General features: G+C 41.7%; 1 protein-coding gene and 1 pseudogene across 1 annotated transcript in view; one reads left to right on the plus strand and one right to left on the minus strand.

The window, feature by feature from the left end:
• The window catches only part of LOC123743233 (basic proline-rich protein-like), a 603,964-nt pseudogene that overhangs the window by 395,169 nt on the left and 185,471 nt on the right, over positions 1-23,324 (plus strand).
• The window catches only part of tgfbi (transforming growth factor, beta-induced), a 33,708-nt gene continuing 21,082 nt past the window's right edge, over positions 10,699-23,324 (minus strand). Inside the window, exons 11-17 of the mRNA XM_045717841.1 lie at positions 22,395-22,531; positions 17,713-17,843; positions 16,695-16,819; positions 15,206-15,308; positions 15,021-15,079; positions 12,805-12,832; positions 10,699-12,712 (exon numbers count right to left, since the gene is read on the minus strand). Of these exons, the coding sequence (XP_045573797.1) occupies positions 12,651-12,712; positions 12,805-12,832; positions 15,021-15,079; positions 15,206-15,308; positions 16,695-16,819; positions 17,713-17,843; positions 22,395-22,531 (645 nt within the window). The 3' untranslated portion in view covers positions 10,699-12,650. The remainder of the gene's footprint in view (positions 12,713-12,804; positions 12,833-15,020; positions 15,080-15,205; positions 15,309-16,694; positions 16,820-17,712; positions 17,844-22,394; positions 22,532-23,324) is intronic.

Consider the following 23,324-nt stretch of genomic DNA (forward strand, 5'->3'; position numbering starts at 1 on the left):
CCCCTTAAATAAAAAAAAATATATATATATATATATATATATATAATATATATAAAACATTTTTATCAAACTTTCTGTCTAAAAATGATGCAGAAAAATTCATTCATGCTTTTGTCACTTCTAGGTTAGACTACTGCAATGCTCTACTTTCTGGCTACCCGGATTAAGCACTAAATAAACTTCAGTTAGTGCTAAACACGGCTGCTAGAATCTTGACTAGAACCCAAAAATTTGATCATATTACTCCAGTGCTAGCCTCTCTACACTGGCTTCCTGTTAAGGAAAGGGATGATTTCAAGGTTTTACTGCTAACCTACAAAGCATTACCTGGGCTTGCTCCTACCTATCTTTCCGATTTGGTCCTGCCGTACATACCTACACGTACGCTATGGTCACAAGACACAGGCCTCCTAACTGTCCCTAGAATTTCTAAGCAAACAGCTGGAGGCAGGGCTTTCTCCTATAGAGCTCAATTTTTATGGAATGGTCTGCCTATCCATGTGAGAGACGCAGATTCGATCTCAACGTTTAAGTCTTTATTGAAGACCCATCTCTTCAGTAGGTCCTATGATTGAGTGTAGTCTGGCCCAGGAGTGTGAAGGTGAACGGAAAGGCACTGCAGCAACGAACCGCACTTGCTGTCTCTGCCTGGCCGGTTCCCCTCTCTCCACTGGGATTCTCTGCCTCTAACCCTATTACAGGGGCTGAGTCACTGGCTTATTGGTGTTCTTCCATGCCGTCCCTAGGAGGGGTGCGTCACTAGAGTGGGTTGAGTCACTGACGTGATCTTCCTGTCCAGGTTGGCGCCCCCCCTTGGGTTGTGCCGCGGCGGAGATCTTTGTGGGCTATACTCGGCCTTGTCTCAGGATGGTAAGTTGGTGGTTGAAGAAATCCCTCTAGTGGTGTGGGGGCTGTGCTTTGGCAAAGTGGGTGGGGTTATATACTGCCTGGTTGGCCCTGTCCGGGCGTATCGTCGGACAGGGCCACAGTGTCTCCCGACCCCTCCTGTCTCAGCCTCCAGTATTTATGCTGCAGTAGTTTGTGTCGGGGGGCTAGGGTCAGTCTATATCTGGAGTATTTCTCCTGTCTTATCCGGTGTCCTGTGTGAATTTAAGTATGCTCTCTCTAATTTTCTAATTTTCTTTCTTTCTTTCTTTCTTTCTTTCTTTCTTTCTCCCTCTCTCTCGGAGGACCCGAGCCCTAGAACCATGCCTCAGGACTACCTGGCCTGATGACTCCTTGCTGTCCCCAGTCCACCTGGTGGTGCTGCTGCTCCAGTTTCAACTGGTCTGCCTGCGGCTATGGAACCCTGACCTGTTCACCGGACGTGCTACCTGTCCCAGACCTGCTGTTTTAAACTCTCTAGAGACAGAAGGAGCGGTAGAGATACTCTGAATGATCGGCTATGAAAAGCCAACTGACATTTACTCCTGAGGTGCTGACCTGTTGTACCCTCGACAACCACTGTGGTTATTATCATTTGATCCTGCTGGTCATCTATGAACATTTGAACATCTTGGCCATGTACTGTTATAATCTCCACCCGGCACAGCCAGAAGAGGACTGGCCACCCCTCATAGCCTGGTTCCTCTCTAGGTTTCTTCCTAGGTTCTGGCCTTTCTAGGTAGTTTTTCCTAGCCACCGTGCTTCTACACCTGCATTGCTTGCTGTTTGGGGTTTTAGGCTGTGTTTCTGTACAGCACTTTGTGACATCAGCTGATGTAAGAAGGGCTTTATAAATAAATTTGATTGATTGATGTGCACGCTCTAGCCGTGCAGTCTCTCCAGGTCCTGATTGGCTAGCCAGTCTGCCCCACACTCTCCAAGGGAGTAAATATGGGATCCCGAGTGGCGCAGCAGTCTAAGGCACTGCATCTCAGTGCTAGAGGCGTCACTACAGACTCTGGTTAGATTCCAGACCGTATCGCATAGGGTGGCGCACAATTGGCCCAGCGTCGTTACGGTTTGGCCCGGGGTAGGCCGTCATTGTAAATAATAATTTGTTCTTAACTGACTTGCCTAGTTAAATAAAATAATATTGCTGTACCTGAACGATGTTATTCTAGTCTGTGAGTGTGGGTGGATATACAGTATGTGCATGGGATGTGTGAACACAGATTAAGTTGTTGTTTAGCTGGGCTTTATATATCACTACGTAGCTATTACAATGTTATGTTTTTATTATTAGTTATTAGTATTGGTCATTATTACCATTAGTGTAATGCTTGCTTTTTATGTTGCCCATTTCCTTAGCCTCATTGTATGGTATTAAGTAAGATGTTTACATTAACTCTGCTGTTATAATTGTACTATTATGTAATACCTGGTTATTTACAGTCCTTACCAATTGTGTTATTGCAGTTCTGTTCCATTTTATTCACTGTTGTAGCCCATTTGATATGCATACATTCATCCATAACACCTCCTCCTTGAAATGTTCCTTATTGACTGACCTTCATGTCTTAAAGTTATTTTATTTTATTTATTTCACCTTTATTTAGCCAGGTAGGCAAGTTGAGAACAAGTTCTCATTTGCAACTGCGACCTGGCCAAGATAAAGTGTAGCAATTCGACACATACAACAACACAGAGTTACACATGGAATAAACAAAACATACAGTCAATAATACAGTAGAACAAAAGAAAACAAAAAGTCTATATACAGTGAGTGCAAATGAGGTAAGTTAAGACAATAAATAGGCCATGGTGGTGAAGTAATTACAATATAGCAATTAAACACTGGAATGGTAGATGTGCAGAAGATGAATGTGCAAGTAGAGATACTGGGGTGCAAAGGAGCAAGACAAATAAATAAATACAGTATGGGGATGAGGTAGGTAGATAGATGGGCTGTTTACAGATGGGCTATGTACAGGTGCAGTGATCTGTGAGCTGCTCTGACAGCTGGTGCTTAAAGCTAGTGAGGGAGATATGAGTCTCCAGCTTCAGAGATTTTTGCAGTTCGTTCCAGTCATTGGCAGCAGAGAACTGGAAGGAAAGGCGGCCAAAGGAGGAATTGGCTTTGGGGGTGACCAGTGAGATATACCTGCTGGAGCGCATGCAACAAGTGGGTGCTGCTATGGTGACCAGTGAGCTGAGATAAGGCGGGGCTTTACCTAGCAGAGACTTGTAGATGACCTGGAGCCAGTGGGTTTGGCGACGAGTATGAAGCGAGGGCCAACCAACGAGAGTGTACAGGTCGCAATGGTGGGTAGTGTATGGGGCTTTGGTGACAAAACGGATGGCACTGTGATAGACTGCATCCAGTTTGTTGAGTAGAGTGTTGGAGGCTATTTTATAGATGACATCACCGAAGTCGAGGATCGGTAGGATGGTCAGTTTTAAGAGGGTATGTTTGGTAGCATGAGTGAAGGATGCTTTGTTGCGGTATAGGAAGCCGATTCTAGATTTAATTTTGGATTGGAGATGCTTAATGTGAGTCTGGAAGGAGAGTTTACAGTCTAACCAGACACCCAGGTATTTGTAGTTGTCCACGTATTCTAAGTCAGGGCCGTCCAGAGTAGTGATGCTGGACGGGCGAGCAGGTGCGGGCAGCGATCGATTGAATAGCATGCATTTAGTTGTATCTGCGTTTAACTTCTCTAGGGTAGGGGGCAGTATTTTCACGGCCGGATGACAAACATACCCAAATTAAACGGCCTACTACTCGGGCCCAGGAAATAGAATATGCATATTATTAGTAGATTCGGATAAAAAACACTCTGAAGTTTCTAAAACTGTTTGAATGGTGTCTGTGAGTATAACAGAACTCATATGGCAGGCAAAAACCTGAGAAAAATCTAACCAGGAAGTGGGACGTCTGGTGCTTGTAGTCCATTCAAGTCATTGCCTATCGAACACACAGTGACTTAGGGCTCATTTTGCACTTCCTAAGGCTTCCACTAGATGTCAATAGTCTTTAGAAAGTTGTTTGAGGTGTATATGATGAACAGAGAGCGAACAGAGGAAGTTGGAAGTTGTTGAATCAGGAAAGCAAATTCGTTCACTGGCGTGCGTTCACGTGAGAGTTAGCTGTGTTCCAAAACATTTTTCAAGACACTGGAATCGTCCGGTTGGAATATTATTGAAGTTCTAAGTTAAAAAGGCCCTAAAGATTGATGCTATACAACGTTTGACATGTTTGAACGAACGTAAATATAACTTTTTTTGACTTTTCATCGTGAAATTTTTGGCGCGTTTCCTACACTTGGAGTAGCTTACTGAACTCGGAAACAACAAGGAGTTATTTGGACATAAATTATGGACTTTATCGAACAAAACAACATTTATTGTGGACCTGGGATTCCTGAAAGTGCCTTCTGATGAAGATCATCAAAGGTAAGTGAATATTTCTAATGCTATTTATGAGCGCAGTACTCAGATTATTGCAAAGTGTGCTTTCTCCGCGAAGCTTTTTAAAAATCTGTTACAGCGGTTGCATAAAGGAGATGTTCATCTATAATTCTTTGAATAACAGTTTAATATTTTATCAACGTTTATGATGAGTATTTTTGTAAATTGTTGTGCTGATTCACCGTCAGTATTGGAGGCAAAATATTTTCTTAACATCACGCGCCAGTGTAAAAGGCTGTTTTTGGATATAAATATCAACTTGATCGAACAAAAAATGCATGTATTGTGTAACATGATGTCCTAGGAGTGTCATCTGATGAAGATCGTCAAAGGTTAGTGCATCATTTTAGCTGAATTTCTGGTATTTGTGACGCCTGTCCTTGCTAGGAAAATGGCTGTGTGGTTTTTCTTGTGTTGGAACTGTCCTAACATAATCTAACTTTATGCTTTCGCCGTAAAGCCTTTTTGAAATCGGACAACGTGGTAACATTAAGGAGACGTGTATCTTTAAAATGGTCTAAAATAGTCATATGTTTGAGAACTTTGAATTATGACATTTTGTGGTTTTGAATTTGGCGCTCTGATTTTTCACTGGCTGTTGAATAGTGTGAACCGTGGGTGGGAGCGTCCCACCTGCCCAAGAGAGGTTAAGGGCAGTTGTAGTCCACGGAAGGAGAGTTGTATGGCATTGAAGCTCGTCTGGAGGTTAGTTAACACAGTGTCCAAAGAGGGGCCAGAATTATATCCTGTTGTCTAGTCACTTTACCCCTACCTACAGTATACTGCTGTTACTGTCTATTATCTATCCTTTACCCCTACCTATATGTACATAAGGTAGCTACATATACCTTTTACCCCTGCACATTGACATGGTACTGCTCCCTGTATAAGGCCATGTTATTACCTCGTAACCCTGCACATCGACTTGGTACTGATACTCCCTGTATAAGGCCATGTTATTACCTCGTAACCCTGCACATCGACTTGGTACTGATACTCTCCCTGTATATAGCTATGTCATTTTTACTCCTTATTGATATTCATTATTCACTGTGTATTTATTCCTTGTGTCATTATTTAAAATGTTTATTCGATTTTTAGATGTATCTTTCTCTCTGCATTGTTGTAGATGGACCTGTAAGTAAGAATTTCACTGTTAGTATACACCTGTTGTTTACGAAGCATGTGACAAATATAATTTGATTTGATAAAAAATAGGATAGACTTTGATTCAAGAATAGGGCTAGCTAGAAGAACTTGTGAATGAATTTATTTTCATGGATGAAAGACATTCTAATCATATTTCATTCATATTTTGAACGTGTGTTTTATGTATACTTGCAATAGGCTCCATTCCCTGTAACAGTGTATATTTTAGTTAGGCTACATTGTAACAGTGTATATTTTAGTTAGGCTACATTGTAACAGTGTATATTTTAGTTAGGCTACATTGTAACAGTGTATATTTTAGTTAGGCTACATTGTAACAGTGTATATTTTAGTTAGGCTACATTGTAACAGTGTATATTTTAGTTAGGCTACATTGTAACAGTGTATATTTTAGTTAGGCTACATTGTAACAGTGTATATTTTAGTTAGGCTACATTGTAACAGTGTATATTTTAGTTAGGCTACATTGTAACAGTGTATATTTTAGTTAGGCTACATTGTAACAGTGTATATTTTAGTTAGGCTACATTGTAACAGTGTATATTTTAGTTAGGCTACATTGTAACAGTGTATATTTTAGTTAGGCTACATTGTAACAGTGTATATTTTAGTTAGGCTACATTGTAACAGTGTATATTTTAGCTAGGCTACATTGTAACAGTGTATATTTTAGTTAGGCTACATTGTAACAGTGTATATTTTAGTTAGGATACATTGTAACAGTGTATATTTTAGTTAGGATACATTGTAACAGTGTATATTTTAGTTAGGCTACATTGTAACAGTGTATATTTTAGTTAGGCTACATTGTAACAGTGTATATTTTAGTTAGGCTACATTGTAACAGTGTATATTTTAGTTAGGCTACATTGTAACAGTGTATATTTTAGTTAGGCTACATTGTAACAGTGTATATTTTAGTTAGGCTACATTGTAACAGTGTATATTTTAGTTAGGCTACATTGTAACAGTGTATATTTTAGTTAGGCTACATTGTAACAGTGTATATTTTAGTTAGGCTACATTGTAACAGTGTATATTTTAGTTAGGCTACATTGTAACAGTGTATATTTTAGTTAGGATACATTGTAACAGTGTATATTTTAGTTAGGCTACATTGTAACAGTGTATATTTTAATTAGGCTACATTGTAACAGTGTATATTTTAGTTAGGCTCCATTCCCTGTAACAGTGTATATTTTAGTTAGGCTCCATTCCCTGTAACAGTGTATATTTTAGTTAGGCTACATTGTAACAGTGTATATTTTAGTTAGGCTACATTGTAACAGTGTATATTTTAGTTAGGCTACATTGTAACAGTGTATATTTTAGTTAGGATACATTGTAACAGTGTATATTTTAGTTAGGCTACATTGTAACAGTGTATATTTTAATTAGGCTACATTGTAACAGTGTATATTTTAGTTAGGCTCCATTCCCTGTAACAGTGTATATTTTAGTTAGGCTCCATTCCCTGTAACAGTGTATATTTTAGTTAGGCTACATTGTAACAGTGTATATTTTAGTTAGGCTACATTGTAACAGTGTATATTTTAGTTAGGCTACATTGTAACAGTGTATATTTTAGTTAGGCTACATTGTAACAGTGTATATTTTAGTTAGGCTACATTGTAACAGTGTATATTTTAGTTAGGCTACATTGTAACAGTGTATATTTTAATTAGGCTACATTGTAACAGTGTATATTTAGTTAGGCTACATTGTAACAGTGTATATTTTAGTTAGGCTACATTGTAACAGTGTATATTTTAGTTAGGCTACATTGTAACAGTGTATATTTTAGTTAGGCTACATTGTAACAGTGTTTGGAGATTTGAATTCTAGGGTTGTGCTTCGGCTCTGGTACGTCACACAAGTTGGCTCCATGTTGTCTGGGGTTCACTTCACAAGAGAAAGAGAGGCAACTAATAGAAAGTGTGTACGGCTGTTATATTGCAATCCCTACCAAATGAATTTACTTGTGTTCCCGTGACACACACGTTTTCCATCTGCTATCTTTTCTATGGCACTTATCTTTTTACCTTAGAAAGAAACGATCAAGTAATTTGTAGCCTAGTGATAATCACGTGAAGCCGTTTGCAAACCCCCACAACAAACTGAAACAAACGCTGTTGAACAAAAAGCAGAGTTGGTGATATGTGCGCCACTCATCTGTGTTTGTGGCGTTTTGTCTCATTCGACACGTCCAATCGGCGTTTGTTAAGACAATGGCTACAGCTGCTCCAAAAGATACAACTGGAAGGATCAGCCACTAGTGGGCAGTCTTCCTTCACATGTAGCAAGTTCTCTTATGATGAGATAGACCGACCGACCGACAGACAGACAGAGAAATTCCAGCTGTAACCTATGCTGCCCTACCTAGCAAAAAGGGAGTAACTGCTCTTTTTTAAACAGGGAAGTCAGTTAAGAACAAGTTCTTATTTACAATGACGGCATACCAGGGAACAGTGGGTTAACTGCTTTGTTTAGAAGGACAGATTTTTACCTTGTCAGCTCAGAGATTTGATCTAGCAACCTTTCAGTTACTGGCCCAACGCTCTAACCGCTAGGCTACCTGCCACCCACACCACTCATAACATGGATCTGAGAAAAATGGCTTTTATTTACCTTAGTTTCACAGTGACTTTATGCAGTTACTGCTAACATGACCCCCATTTCCTCAATACAATAGAGGCAGGATACTTGTCCACATGATTAAGCATGTATTTAATGTAGCAAAAATGACATTAACTCATTTTCGACCAAATGAGCAGTTACTGCCTTTTTACTTGGTAGGGCAGTTCGGGAGAATCATGTACCTACAGTATCCTCAGAATGAAAAAGCCTAACAGTGAGGTAATGCTGTCGGGAGACCCAAACTCCTACAATGGGTCTAGAAGTCTAACAGGCAGAACAGAGCTGCGAGGGACGGCACGTTCTGCAACAGAATGTAAGTACACAGCAATGTCAATAACAGACGGAAGAGACATGGTGATACTGTATTTCAAGGCTTGAGGTACAGAAAACCTTTTTTGGTGTCTGTCTGTTTTGTAGTTTTCATTCCTTCATCTCTCATTTATGTTAATTTCTTTTTTAATATGGTTTAAAATAGGACTACAGTTTACTCTGTCCTCATTTATTTACTTAGCCTATAGGCTATTATTTTAGCCAATAAGGTCTCCTGAGTGGCACAGCGGTCTAAGGCACAGCATCTCAGTGCCAAGGGGTGTTACCACAGACCCTGGTTTGATTCCAGGCTGTATCACAACCGACCGTGATTGGGAGTACCATAGTGTAGCGGCCAAGTGTTGTCCGGGGTAGGCCGTCATTGTAAATAAAATTTGTTCTTAACTTGCCTAGTTTAAATATATATATATTTTTTAAAGTCCCATGTTCTATGAATCACCCAATACAGATACTCTCCCTTTGATGGAAGGAAATGAATTGGTTTGGAGATCTTCATTGATTGCTCTTTCACAGTAACGCAAGAGATATAATACCTATTTGATCTGTTCTCCAAATTACCGTCAGCATCTTGGGTGTTCTCTTGACATAAGTGGGCCATTGTAGGTCAAGCATGGCCAAGCCTGGTCATGTTAATAGGGTGTTTCAGGGGGCAACAGATGGACCACAGATCAACCATGGTACAGGGGGGTTGGAGGCCTTCCATTCTGGGGAGAAACATCTGCCTCTATCAATACAGAGAGAAGGACATCATCTTATGTAACAAGTCTCTGAGGAGCAAAAGCTTAGTTCCCGATCTGTTTGTGCTGTCTTGTCAACTTTTATGATCATCAATATGGTCATCAATGACCTTTAGGAGTTGGAAATACAGCATAAACTGACCTGGGCCCCACAAGGGTGCGTTCTCAGCCCTCTCCTGTACTCCCTGTTCACCCATGACTGCGTGGCCATGCACGCCTCCAACTCAATCATCAAGTTTGCAGACGACACTACAGTGGAAGGCTTGATTACCAACAACAACGAGACGGCCTACAGGGAGGAGGTGAGGGCCCTCGGAGTGTGGTGTCAGGAAAATAACCTCACACTCAACGTCAACAAAACAAAGGAGATGATCGTGTACTTCAGCAGACGGAGCACCCCCCCTATCCACATCGACGGGACAGTAGTGGAGAAGGTGGAAAGTTTTAAGTTCCTCGGCGTACACATTTTGCGGACAAACTGGCTGTATCACCGCCTGGTATGGCAACTGCCCTGCCCACAACCGTAAGGCTCTCCAGAGGGTAGTGAGGTCTGCACAATGCATCACCGGGGGCAAACTACCTGCCCTCCAGGACACCTACACCACCCGATGTCACAGGAAGACCAAAAAGATTATCAAGGACAACAACCACCCGAGCCACTGCCTGTTCACACCGCTATCATCCAGAAGGCGAGGTCAGTACAGGTGCATCAAAGCAGGGACCGAGAGACTGAAAAACAGCTTCTATCTCAAGGCCATCAGACTGTTAAACAGCCATCACTAACACTGAGTGGCTGCTGCCAACATACTGACTCATCTCTAGCCACTTTAATAATGGAAAAGTTGATGTAATAAATGTATCACTAGTCACTTAAACAATGCCACTTTATATAATGTTTACATACCCTACTTTACTCATCTCATATGTATATACTGTACTCTATACCATCTACTGCATCTTGCCTACGCCGTTCGGCCATCACTCATCCATATATTTATATGTACATATTCTTATTCATTCCTTTACACTTGTGTGAAAAAGGTAGTTGTGAAATTGTTAGATTACTTGTTAGATATTACTGCACGGTTGGAACTAGAAGCACAAGCATTTCGCTACACTCGCATTAACATCTGCTAACCATGTGTATGTGACCAATAAAATTTGATTTCATTTGGTACCAGGCTATAAAAACTTTAGGTATAACTGGTGAATGTTAGGTCAAGACACCCTCTTCACTGATGTCGTGAAACATCCTGCTCTGTCAGAGATGAGTAATCATTGTTGTAATTTCAACTTTAATATAGGAAGAACAAAGCTCTTAGGCTAGGCTTAGTAGGCTACCTGTCTTTCCTCTGCTAGTAAGGGTAACAGCTGTCTTCAGGGATGATAATGTTATGGCTAGTTGTCTTGAAGAAGTGTTAAAGCCAGAGGAACAGGACCAGTAGAGGAATACATGAAGTAAAAGCAATACTAAAACCATGGTGTTTTTAATAGTACCACACGTGTTCGATATTACAGGGCAATAACGGGCGCTAGGCCGACTTCCTCATAGTCCAGGAGGGCACAGTTAAGGTAAAGAATAAATTAAACAGAGGTTTGAACTTAAACAATGGTCACTTTGACATAGAAACCCTCTGAACGTGCATGACTTTTGCTTTTAAAATGGTGTGCCAATCTACCGTGTCTTGCTGCACAATATACTATAGGCTACTAGTAGCATGTAATAAACTACATGACATCCAGCAACAATATTGTCACTACATGTTTGGTTATAGATGTAATAATAAGGATGTAACAGCATTATTACTCTTCCTGACGGTCTTTGCTCCATCTGTTACCTTGAGCTGTAAGTCTCTTATAAAAAATCCGAACTCTGACATCAGAGAGAGTTCTAGAATCCGGTGGGAATTCCAGAGCTCTAATGAGTGCCGTGACCTTTGCCTTCTCCATAATCTGTCTCATAATATTTAGACTTGTTAAATTGTTTCTTGGCATCCAGACCAGTCAGTGGCCTTCAGTTCCTGACCAGGGCTCCTAGTCAGTGGTCTCTCTGCCCCCTGTAGCTCCAACAGCTTGGTAGTGTCTGCTCCAGAGTGTAAAACACTTTTGAAATGTTTCATTCATTGTTCCGGATCATTTGCCGGGAGACCTGCCAACTGGGAGCTAGCTATTGCATGCATATATCTGTCTCCCTCTCTCTCTCTCGCTCTCTCCCTTACAACACTCCTATACACGGCCCTTCCCAGGCGCTCAACCAAAAAACTGGAACTCACAGTAAGGGTTCCTATGTTCTAAATTCTTTACAGAGAACAATTCTTCCTTTTCCCCCCTCCAGAGAACATACAGAAACAAACTTCAAAGAGTTGTTAAAACTTAACATTAAAGTCAATGTTAGTAAGTGGTGAGTTGAAGGTAATGATCTTGGATTCAATTATTATTGATATCACATGGATGAGATTTTCAGTTCAGTTCCTGTACAGTGAGGTGTTGACGTTGTTCTACAGTTGGACCTGTTTTGGTGGTTTTCAGCAGCAGTTTGTCTAATTCAAACAAAAAGAAGACATTGTTCTCAGACATCGAGTATGGTACGTCCCAAAGGCACCCTATTTCCTATACAGTACACTACCTTTTGACCAGAGCCCTATGGACCATGGTCAAAAGTAGGACACTAAAAAGGGAATAGGATGCCATTTTTGATGCAGATAATATGATATAATATACACAAGTGCCGTGCCAATATCTTGAAACACTTAGGTGTCGTCATGGATAGAACTTGTAGAAATCCCAACAAACTACAAAATTAACATTACATTTTTTTTGGGATGTGCAGACATTGCTCTTTGGTTTCCACACATCAATATATTGCTACAGTGTGTTACAAATGGAAAGCATGTGACATAACTATGGGTGCATTATTGTTTTCAACAGGTTTAATGAAAAAAAAAAAAAAATATCGAAGAGAATCAGAACTTATTTGCGTATGCCCGAATAGCTTTTCCATTCCAGCCTAAACATGCAAACATGCTACATCTATCATATCAAAACAAAGTATATATTTCTCATGAAAATCCACTCTGCGTTTATATTTAAAACAGAAGTCACGTGTGAACATTCAAAACACTTTTATGAAACTACAGTATATGTAGTCATAGCTCGTTGCTGTGCTTTGGTTGTCCATTTTCACATAAAAGAAAATATACAAGTAATTCAAATCTTCAGTCTTTGGTATATGAAAGCAATTATACAAGATATTCCACTAAAATATACCCCATCTCTGTCTTCATCTAGGTTAATATGTACCATCTTTGACAAAATTAGATCCATTAGCCTTCCTTTCTTTTCTTTCTTCCAGATAAGATTATATTCCATAAACAAAAGGAACAATCCACTGATTTGTGTTGATGTTTATGTTTTCCTCTTAATTTACTGGATGCGAGTCATCGTTCTACTGGAGATACTTTTCCTGACCTTCTGGAAGAGATCATCTGAAACAAAGATCCAAACAACATTTAACACCAGTTTGACAGTAGTTTGTTTCGTTTTTTCACGAGACTGTGAGAGATCCAAGAATATTTACCATTTTTGACTCCGATTCTTGAGTCCGTCTGTGAATAAAGGAATACAACAATATTTACAGTTGAAGTCGGAAGTTTACATACACCATAGCCAAATACATTTAAACTCAGTTTTTCACAATTCCTGACGTTTAATCCTAGTAAAAATTCCCTGTCTTATGTCAGTTAGGATCACCACTGTATTTTAAGAATGTGAAATGTCAAAATAATAGTAGAGAGAATAATTTATTTCATCACATTCATCACATTCCCAGTGGGTCAGAAGTTTACATACACTCAATTAGTATTTGGTAGCATTGCCTTTCAATTGTTTAACTTGGGTCAAATGTTTCGGGTAGCCTTCCACAATAAGTCGGGTGAATTTTGGCCCATTCCTCCTGACAGAGCTGGTGTAACTGAGTCAGGTTTGTAAGCCTCCTTGCTCGCACACACTTTTTCAGTTTTGCCCACAAATTTTCTACAGGATTGAGGTCAGGGCTTTGTGATGGCCACTCCAATACCTTGACTTTGTTGTCCTTAAGCCATTTTGCCACAACTTTGGAAGTATGCTTGGGGTTATTGTCCATTTGGAAGACCCATTTCGACCAAGCTTTAATTTCCTGACTAATGTCTTGAGATGTTGCTTCAATATATGCACATAATTTTTCTTCCTCAATATGCCATCTATTTTGTGAAGTGCACCAGTCCTTCCTGCAGAAAAGCACCCCCACAACATGATGCTGCCACCCCCGTGCTTCATGATGCAAGCCTAACGATGGTCATTATGGCCAAACAGTTCTATTTTTGTTTCATCAGACCAGAGGACATTTCTCCAAAAAGTATAATCTTTGTACCCATGTGCAGTTGCAAACCGTAGTCTGGCTTTTTTATGGCGGTTTTGGAGCAGTGGCTTCTTCCTTGCTGTCACGTCCTGGCCAGTATAAAGGTTAATTAGTATTGTAGTTTGGTCAGGACGTGGCAGAGGGTATTTGTTTTATGTGGTTCAGGGTGGTGTGTTTTGTAAAAAGGGTGTTTGATTTAGTAATTCCGTGTTTTGGTTTATGTTTAGGTATTTCTATGTGGAGTCTAGTGAGTGTATGTCTATGTTTGATTAATTGGGGTTGGGACTCTCAGTTGAAGGCAGGTGTTGTCTATCTGCCTTTGATTGAGAGTCCCATATAGTAGGGTGTGTTTGTGTTTGCTTTTGTGGGTGATTGTTCTGTGTTTAGCCTAGTGCCTTACCAGACTGTCAGTTTGTCAATCGTTTGTGTTTTTTTGTTATTTTTGTACGTTCGTGTTTTGGAAGTTAATAAACAAGATGAGCATACACATACCTGCTGCGTTTTGGTTCTCCATTTCCAACGACAAGCGTGACACTTGCTGAGCGGCCTTTCAGGTTATGTCGATATAGGACTCGTTTACTGTGGATATAGATACTTTTGTACCTGTTTCCTCCAGCATCTTCACAAGGTCCTTTGCTGTTGTTCTGGGATTGATTTGCACTTTTCGGCACCAAAGTACGTTCATCTCTAGGAGACAGAACGCGTCTCCTTCCAGAGCGGTATGACGGCTACGTGGTCCCATGGTGTTTATACATGCGTATTATTGTTTGTACAGATGAACGTGGTACCTTCAGGCATTTGGAAATTGCTCCCAAGGATGAACCAGACTTGTGGAGGTCTACAATTCTTGGCTGATTTCTTTTGATTTTCCTATGTTGTCAAGCAAAGAGGCACTGAGTTTGAAGGTAGGCCTTGAAATATATCCACAGGTACACCTCCAATTGACTCAAATGATGTCAATTAGCCTATCAGAAGCTTCTAAAGCCATGACATTATTTTCTGAAATTTTCAAAGCTGTTTTTAAAGACACAGTCAACTTATTGTATGTAAACTTCTGACCCACTGGAATTGTAATACAGTAAATTATAAGTTAAATAATCTGTCTGTAAACAATTGTTGGAAAAATTACTTGTGTCATGCACAAAGTAGATGGCCTAACCAACTTGCCAAAACTATAGTTTGTTAACAAGAAATTTGTGGAGTGGTTAAAAAACGAGTTTTAGTGATTCCAACCGAAGTGTACGTAAACTTCCCGACTTCAACTGTATATATAAATATACAAAAACAAGTCTCTTTTAAGATAATGTACATTCACATAGCTGCAGATTTACAACGACGGTCATCTAATAAATCAGTGAAAAGAGACATGATAAGTTAACTGTCTATAAATGTCTTACTCTCATGGAAGAGGCAGTCCTGATGGGGTCATCAGCCTGTTCCCTGTCAACCTTAGGAGCTGGAGGAGATAGAGAGAGAACGAGACAGGTTTAGAATGACAATTGGAGGATAATACAGTATGCCAAAATACGTAATGTGAGATGGTTTATTCAGTATTTATGGACAGTAAAGCGATTGCTCTTACACAGTGGCTTTATGATGGCTCCCACAGCGTGGACAACTCCATTGGTGGCCATCAAGTCGGCTTCAACCACTGGGACCTTGTTGATGTACACGGTCTGGTTCCTCTGAAGGAGAAAAACATACAGGGCATTTATAAGGTGATACTTAATATTTTCATAACAGGGGTTCACGACAATCAAGTCATGTTGAAAGAATGTACAGTACCAGTCAAAAGTTTAGACAAACCTACTCATTCCAGGGTTTTTCTTTATTTTTCACTATTTTCTACATAGTAAAGAAAATAGGGTTTTTCTTTATTTTCTACATTGGCATACACTACAATGTGAGATGGTTAAGGATGAGTCGGACCGCAGAGTGAAGGAAAAGCAGCCAACAAGTGCTCAGCATATGTGGGAACTTTTCCAAGACTGTTGGAAAAGCATTCTAGGTGAAGCTGGTTGAGAGAACGCCAAGAGTGTGCAAAGCTGTCATCAAGACAAAGGGCGGCTACTTTTAAGAATCTCAAATATAAAATAGATTTTGATTTGTTTAACACTTTTATGGTTACTACATGTTATTTCATAGTTTTGATGTCTTCACTATTATTTTACAATGTAGAAAATAGTAAAAATAAAGAAAACCCTTGAATGAGTAGGCGTGTCCAAACGTCTGACTGGTACTGTATATCATTGTGCACAAATTATGTAAGCCATAGAAGTACACAATAAAAAAAGTAACATTTTCTCCACTGAAAACAAAATCATAAATAGTAGACTGGTATCAAACTGGTAGTACATGTTTGTACTGTTAGTACTGGTAGTACATGTTAATACTGGTAGTACATGTTTGTACTGTTAGTACATGTTAATACTGGTAGTACATGTGTGTACTGTTATTACATGTGTGTACTGTTATTACATGTGTGTACTGTTAGTACATGTTTGTACTGGTAGTACATGTTAGTACATGTTAATACTGGTAGTACATGTTAGTACTGTTATTACATGTTCGTACTGTTACTATATTTTAGTAATGTTACTATATTTTAGTACATGTTAGTACTGGTAGTACATGTTAGTACTCTTATTACATGTTAGTACATGTTAAATCAGTACTAACATGTACTACCAGTACTAACATGTACTACCAGTACTAACATGTGTACCACCAGTACTACCAGTACTAACATGTGTACCACCAGTACTACCAGTACTAACATGTGTACCACCAGTACTACCAGTACTAACATGTGTACCACCAGTACTAACATGTACTACCAGTACATGTTAGTAGCCTTTCAGTTCGGATCATGTTAGTACATGTTCATACTGTTATTACATGTTAGTACTGGTAGAACTGGTGGTACACATGTTAGTAGTATCAATATCAAACATTATGTGTTATTGGATCAAATTGTTCCAGGATCGTGTGTTCCAGGATCATGTGTTCCAGGATCGTGTGTTCCAGGATCGTGTGTTCCAGGATCAAACAGTCATAAGGGCCTACTGTACCATGTTCAGCTCCAGCTTGTCTCCCTGCAGAGGCTTCAGTCTGGTATGGGAGCCCACTCCTCCACTGACCAGAATCTCCTTAGCCATGTGGTACTTCAACACACCGGCCAGCTCCTGGGGGTTACCTAGACAACAAGCTGATATCAGAACACCTACCGGATCATGTTGTATCTCTATGGTCTAGACGTTTACAAACTGAGGAATTAGGAAAACTACCAGTCTGCATTAAAACACTGCTGAAGAATGAATGCTTAAAAAGGAAAAAGGAATTGGTTGTGCAACATGGATCTGACGAGTTAAGGTACTTGGCATAACTTTAGCATTACAGCTACATTCTCAAGTCATTGACCATGAAGTCATTCAACATGATTCTATTTGTCTAAATGTGTCCTGCTCATCTAAACAGTTGTTGTTGCAAAACAGTTAGGCAATCATTAAACAACCGGCAGTGTTTATTCATTCTACATTATTTTATATCCCCAAACAACAGTAAATGTAGCTGCAGTATACTGTAGGTAGGTCATACTGTAACTGAACAACTGGCTCCAGTTAACCACTGCTGTTTGGCATTCGTACGAGTGGCAGCATCCAAGACGCATTTCATCATGTCATCATTTCCTGGGTGTAGATAGGTTATTAGGTTCATTCCAATAGTTCTGTCTGTCTGCCGAACATATTCTCACTGTGGGACAAATCAGGTTGTCCTTGGGTGCCATTGATTTTTCTTTGCTGGAAAAGTACAGTGTTTTGCAAAGGCAGTCATGTGAAACCTGTTCACAGTTTGGTTGTTTGTAAGGCAGGATGCCAGTCACCCAAATACACTACATATGACATACACTACATATGACATACACTACATGCATGACATATGACATACATGTGATAGAGCACATATGGCGGAGAGGTATCTGTTATAATTATCTTAGTCTTACATTACCAGATCTCAACCCTGTATTCTCGTTTGAGACGGGCTTTGTTCTAGAAAAACCAGAATGTCTGGAGCCAGGGCTGTCCTTACCCATGAGTTTGTTGAGGTCAGCTTTTGGCAAGGCGCTGAAAGCATCGTTAGTGAGAGCGAACACGGTATGGGGACCGGCCTGGTTCATCAGCTCTGTCATGCCAGCCGTCTGGATTGCACCGACCAACAGACTGGAAAAAAAGAAGGGAACACTCACTTAGAAAGACCACCCTCAAAGCAACAAAGAAGACTTGACAACTGACTGATTTCCAACACACACAGTTTGCAAAAAAAAAAAAAAATAACATCTTCAGAGGAAGAAAGTGGACTTCAGTTGACTAAGAGGAAAGTTTTTACCACATCGAAGAGTTGTGGTTTCTGATGTGCCAAATATACCAAACATGTATGAGTTGAATCATGGCAGAACAGAACAGATCAATGGTAGTGAAAACATACAGAGTAAACGGAAAAGAACCAGGTCTCTGAACGTGGGTGGAAATGAAGCAGCATATTGCCTTTTGAGCCTTTCAGTTCTGGAAAAACCATTAAGACGCTTGGGGGCCTATAGCTACAGAAGAAGAACACACGCTGTGCTACGTAGGCAGAAGCTACACTGTTAAAATGAAGTGTGTTGTAACACCAAAACCAGTGGCAACTGAGCTGCCACCAACTTCAAGGAGACAAAACCTTCACTTTGCTGGAGTACTGAAACACATCATCCTGAGATGTTCTGAAACATTACATGGTGTGTCGTAACACAACTTAATCAAGTGTTGTGCAACACATGGCCAGGGACTGGGAGCACTATCCGAAAAAGATTGAAAACACTATTTTGGTGTTTCGTGTCCTGTTCAGCGCAGAATTAGATACCGTCTCTTTTGGTGTCGTTTCCTCTCTCTAAAGCTTCTAAACACTATTATGTTTTGAATCCTGTCTAATGCAGAATTAAATCCCCGTGTCTGGTGTCTTAATGGTAACATTGTTTTACGTATTTGATAATTTGCCATTTTATACCGGTTTGGCAGGCATTGTCAAGCGTAGTGTTCAAACCACCAGCACTAACTGGATGTAAATGTCACGTCCTGACCAGTAAAGGGGTTATTTGTTATTATAGTTTGGTCAGGACGTGGTAGGGGGTATTTGTTTTATATGGTTTTGAGTATGTGTTTATGTAGAGGGGTGTTTGATTTATGTATTCCGGGGTTTTGGTCATTGTTCTATATTGTATCTCTCTATGTCTGTTCTAGGGTGTTTAATTCTATGTTTAGGTATTTGGGATTGGGGCCTTCAATTGGAGGCAGCTGTGTATCGTTGCCTCTGATTGAAGGTCCTATAATTAGGAGTATGTTTGTTTTGGGGATTGTGGGAGGTTGTTCTTAGCACTGCTGTATTTAGCCTGCAAGACTGTTAGTTCGTTTTTGTTTATTTAAGTGGTCACTAATAAAGTTAAGATGAGCACTCGACCCGCTGCGCCTTGGTCCATTTACTACAACGACAGTAAAACTGCAAGACATGAGGATTCTGCACTTGCCTCTTCCATTGACAATCATGAATGTGGGAATGGGTGCTGTGCTCATTGAATCTATTTGTCTGCCGGTTTTGATATGCGTTCATCATGATCCATTACACTTCATGGCACAACAAGCTTAATACTTATGAAAGATACTTATGTTTTTAACAACATATTCAGTTTGATTCATTTTTACATTCTTTTGGTAAATTGAAATGAACAAATCATTGAAACGACTAGCATACATTAAAAAAAGACAGTTATGAAATGACAAAGGGGATACAGATAGGTTGGAGAAACAGACTGAAGGGTTGGAACAGGTGATTACAGATAGGTTGGAGAAACAGATTGAAGGGTTGGAACATGTGATTACAGATAGGTTGGAGAAACAGACTGAAGGGTTGGAACAGGTGATTACAGATAGGTTGGAGAAACAGACTGAAGGGTTGGAACAGGTGATTACAGATAGGTTAGAGAAACAGACTGAAGGGTTGGAGAAGGGAATTTAACTTCGGTCTTCGGTTGGGAGAGGGATGACGTCTCTGATCCGGGGGCGTTACTGCTAGACAACAGGTTTAGCACGACTTGCATTCAGTTTTATTAAGTATATGTTTTTTTTTGCGTGTGTGTTAATTTCAATTCACTCCAGAATAATTTCTAATAGTGTGGCTGTGTGATTTGGCGGTGTCACGTCCTGACCAGTAATAGGGATTATTTGTTATTCTAGTTTGGTCAGGACGTGGCAGAGGGTATTTGTTTTATATGGTTCGGGGGTTATGTGTATGTAGAGGGGTATTGTATTTATGTGTTCCGGGGTTTTTGGTGTATGTTCTTGTTTTGGTTTTCTAGGTTTTGTATTTCTTTGTTGGCCGGGTGTGGCTCTCAATCAGGAACAGCTGTACATCGTTGTTCCTGATTGGGAGTCATACTTAGGGAGCTTGTTTTCACCTGTCTCATTGTGGGTAGTTGTATTTGCACTGCTGTTGTTTAGCCTGCAAATCTGTTAGCTGTCGTTCTTTGGTTATTGTTTTTCCGTGTTCGCTTTAATAAATATAATTATGAGCACGCAACCCGCTGCGCTTTGATCTCTACATTACGACACCCGTTACAGGTGGGTAAAATTCAGAGGAAATGTACCATCGTAATGCTCCTCCTGTTTCTGTCTAAATAAAGCATTGAAAAAATAAAGGTGGAAAAAAACTCTTCTCCATAGGCCTCCTCCATCAATCAATATTTAGACTTTAAACCATTTCTAAACTGATGGTATGTCACGCCCTGACCAGGTGAACTCGGGTATATTGGGTCAGGGTGTGTCATGTTAGGTATTTTTCATTGGTTTGTGTTTGGTTTACGTTTTAGCCTTGTGTAGGCTCTAGGTGGGTTTATTTCTATGTTGGGTTCTGTCGATTCCCAATCAGAGACAGCTGTCGCTAATTGTCTCTGATTGGGATCACATTTAAGTTGCTGTTTTCCCCACGCTGTTTGTGGGGTGTTGTCTCTTTGTTTGAGCACGTAACGTATCTGCATTTTTCTTGATTTTGTGTACATGTTTAATTCCAGTGTGTTGAATAAACATGTGTTCGCTCCCAGCTGCGTTTTGGTCCGCTTCCTCGTCACCAGGCGATGCACGTTACAGAACACCCCACCGAACCAGGACCAAGCAGCGGGAGGAAAAGGAGCGCGAGAGATGGGCTCGCGAGGGGAAGGAGTTCTGGACCTGGGAGGAGATCATGTCGGGGAAAGGACCCTGGCGGAAGGATTCCCAGGTCGAGGAGGTAAAGCCAGCCGGTAGACGGAGTCGCAGGCGGCGGTCGAGGAGGCCCGGAAAACACCCCCAAGAACATTTTTTTGGGGGGGCTAATGGGGTTGTCCGGAAGGGCAGAGGAAGAGCCCAGACCACTGCTCTCGTGGGGGATGACGGCGGAGGAAGAGACGAAGATGATGAGGCAGTTGATTGAGGACCTGCAGAGGGAAGATCTGGAGGAGGAACCATGGTATGCGGAGTTGCGCGCTGTGTCGCCAGTGCGCCCGCACAGCCCGGTGCGTCCGGTGGACATGCCCAGCACATGCCGTGCTAGGATGGGCATCCAGCCAGGACGAGTGGCTAAACCGGCTCCACGCTTCAGGTCACCAGTACGTGTTCACAGTCCTGTCTGGCCCGTCCCTGCTCCCCGCACCAGGCTAGTGGTGCGTGTCCCCAGTCCTGTCCGGCCCGTTCCTGCTCCCCGCACCAGGTTGGTGGTGCGTGTCCCCAGTCCGGCCCGTCCCTGCTCCCCGCACCAAGTCAGTGGTGCGTGTCCCCAGTCCTGTCCGGCCCGTCCCTGCTCCCCGCACCAGGTTAGTGGTGCGTGTCCCCAGTCCTGTCCGGCCCGTCCCTGTTCCCCGCACCAGGTTGGTGGTGCGTGTCCCCAGTCCGGCCCGTCCCTGCTCCCCGCACCAAGTCAGTGGTGCGTGTCCCCAGTCCTGTCCGGCCCGTCCCTGCTCCCCGCACCAAGTCAGTGGTGCGTGTCCCCAGTCCTGTCCGGCCCGTCCCTGCTCCCCGCACCAAGTCAGTGGTGCGTGTCCCCAGTCCTGTCCGGCCCGTCCCTGCTCCCCGCACCAAGTCAGTGGTGCGTGTCCCCAGTCCTGTCCGGCCCGTCCCTGCTCCCCGCACCAGGTTAGTGGTGCGTGTCCCCAATCCTGTTCCGGTCGACGGCTCCGCTCCGGAGCCTGAGCATGCCGCTCCACAGTGGTCCAGTCCGGGCCAGAGGGGTAGGGTTAAGGTGAAGGCGGGGGAGAGAACACGCCCGGGGCCAAAGCCTCCACCGAGGGTGAGATGCACGTTACATGGTATGAGAACTTTCCGTGTTTTGACGTTGCCTTTTACATTCACTGAAACCCCCAAAAGTGTTTTCACAACACTTTTGTAAAATTAACAATATTCAGGTTGAAGAACCACTTTGGGTGTTTCAGAGTACTTCTGTTTTAAAATCTATGATGTGTATCATACCATTTACATTGGGTTTACATTCAAACAACCTCCAAACATCAGATTTCAGTTTAGGTGTACTACTTGTCATGTTTTCATTACACAATCATGGTGTTTTGAGACTTTTTATTTTTTACAGTGTACCCTCTTTTGTACATATGCTACATGTCTGTTCTTGTTCTTCTGAAATTGAATCATATTGCCTCAATATATTATTAAGGACAACCTTGGTAAGCCTTGGTAAGCCTTTCCATTGATTCTCACCTGAATCGGTCATCAGCCTTCAGGACATCCATGATGGTGCCCATTGGGGGAGTCAGGACCTTGTCGACTGTGAACATGCTGCCAAAACGTCCAGTCTTGTCGTGGGCAGCGATACAGGAGTTCTCTATGCACAGGCTCTGTTATTAAAATACAGAGAGAGAGAGAGAGGAACAGACAGAGAGAGAGAGAGAGAGAGGAACAGACAGAGAGAGAGAGAGGAACAGACAGACAGAGAGAGAAGGGAAGAGAGAGAGGGGAAGAGAGAGAGAGGGAGGAAGAGAGAGAGGGGAAGAGACAGAGAGAGAGGGGAACAGACAGACAGAGAAAGAGAGAGAGAGAGAGAGAGAGGGGAAGAGAGAGAGAGAGAGGAAGAGAGAGAGAGAGAGAGGGAGGAAGAGAGAGAGAGGGGGGAAGAGAGAGAGGAAGAGAGAGAGGAAGAGAGAGAGGGAGGAAGAGAGAGAGAGAGAGGGAGAGAGAGGAAGAGAGAGAGACAGAGACAGAGGGGAACATACAGAGGTTAGAGTAATGTTTGCTCTACCATCACCATGATTGCATCCCAAATGGCACCCCATTACCTCAATCAATCAATCAATCAAATGTATTTATAAAGCCTTTCTTACATCAGCTGATATCTCAAAGTGCTGTATAGAAACCCAGTCAAAAACCTCAAACAGCAAGCAATGCAGGTGTAGAAGCACGGTGGCTAGGAAAAACTCCCTAGAAAGGCCAGAACCTAGGAAGAAACCTAGAGAGGAACCAGGCTATGAGGGGTGGCCAGTCCTCTTCTGGCTGTGCCGGGTGGAGATTATAACAGAACATGGCCAAGATGTTCAAATGTTCATAGATGACCAGCAGGGTCAGATAATAATAATCACAGTGGTTGTTGAGGGTGCAACAGGTCAGCACCTCAGGAGTAAATGTCAGTTGGCT

The sequence above is a fragment of the Salmo salar genome, chromosome ssa05, assembly GCF_905237065.1.
Source record: "Salmo salar chromosome ssa05, Ssal_v3.1, whole genome shotgun sequence".
NCBI classification, from domain to species: Eukaryota; Metazoa; Chordata; class Actinopteri; order Salmoniformes; family Salmonidae; genus Salmo; species Salmo salar.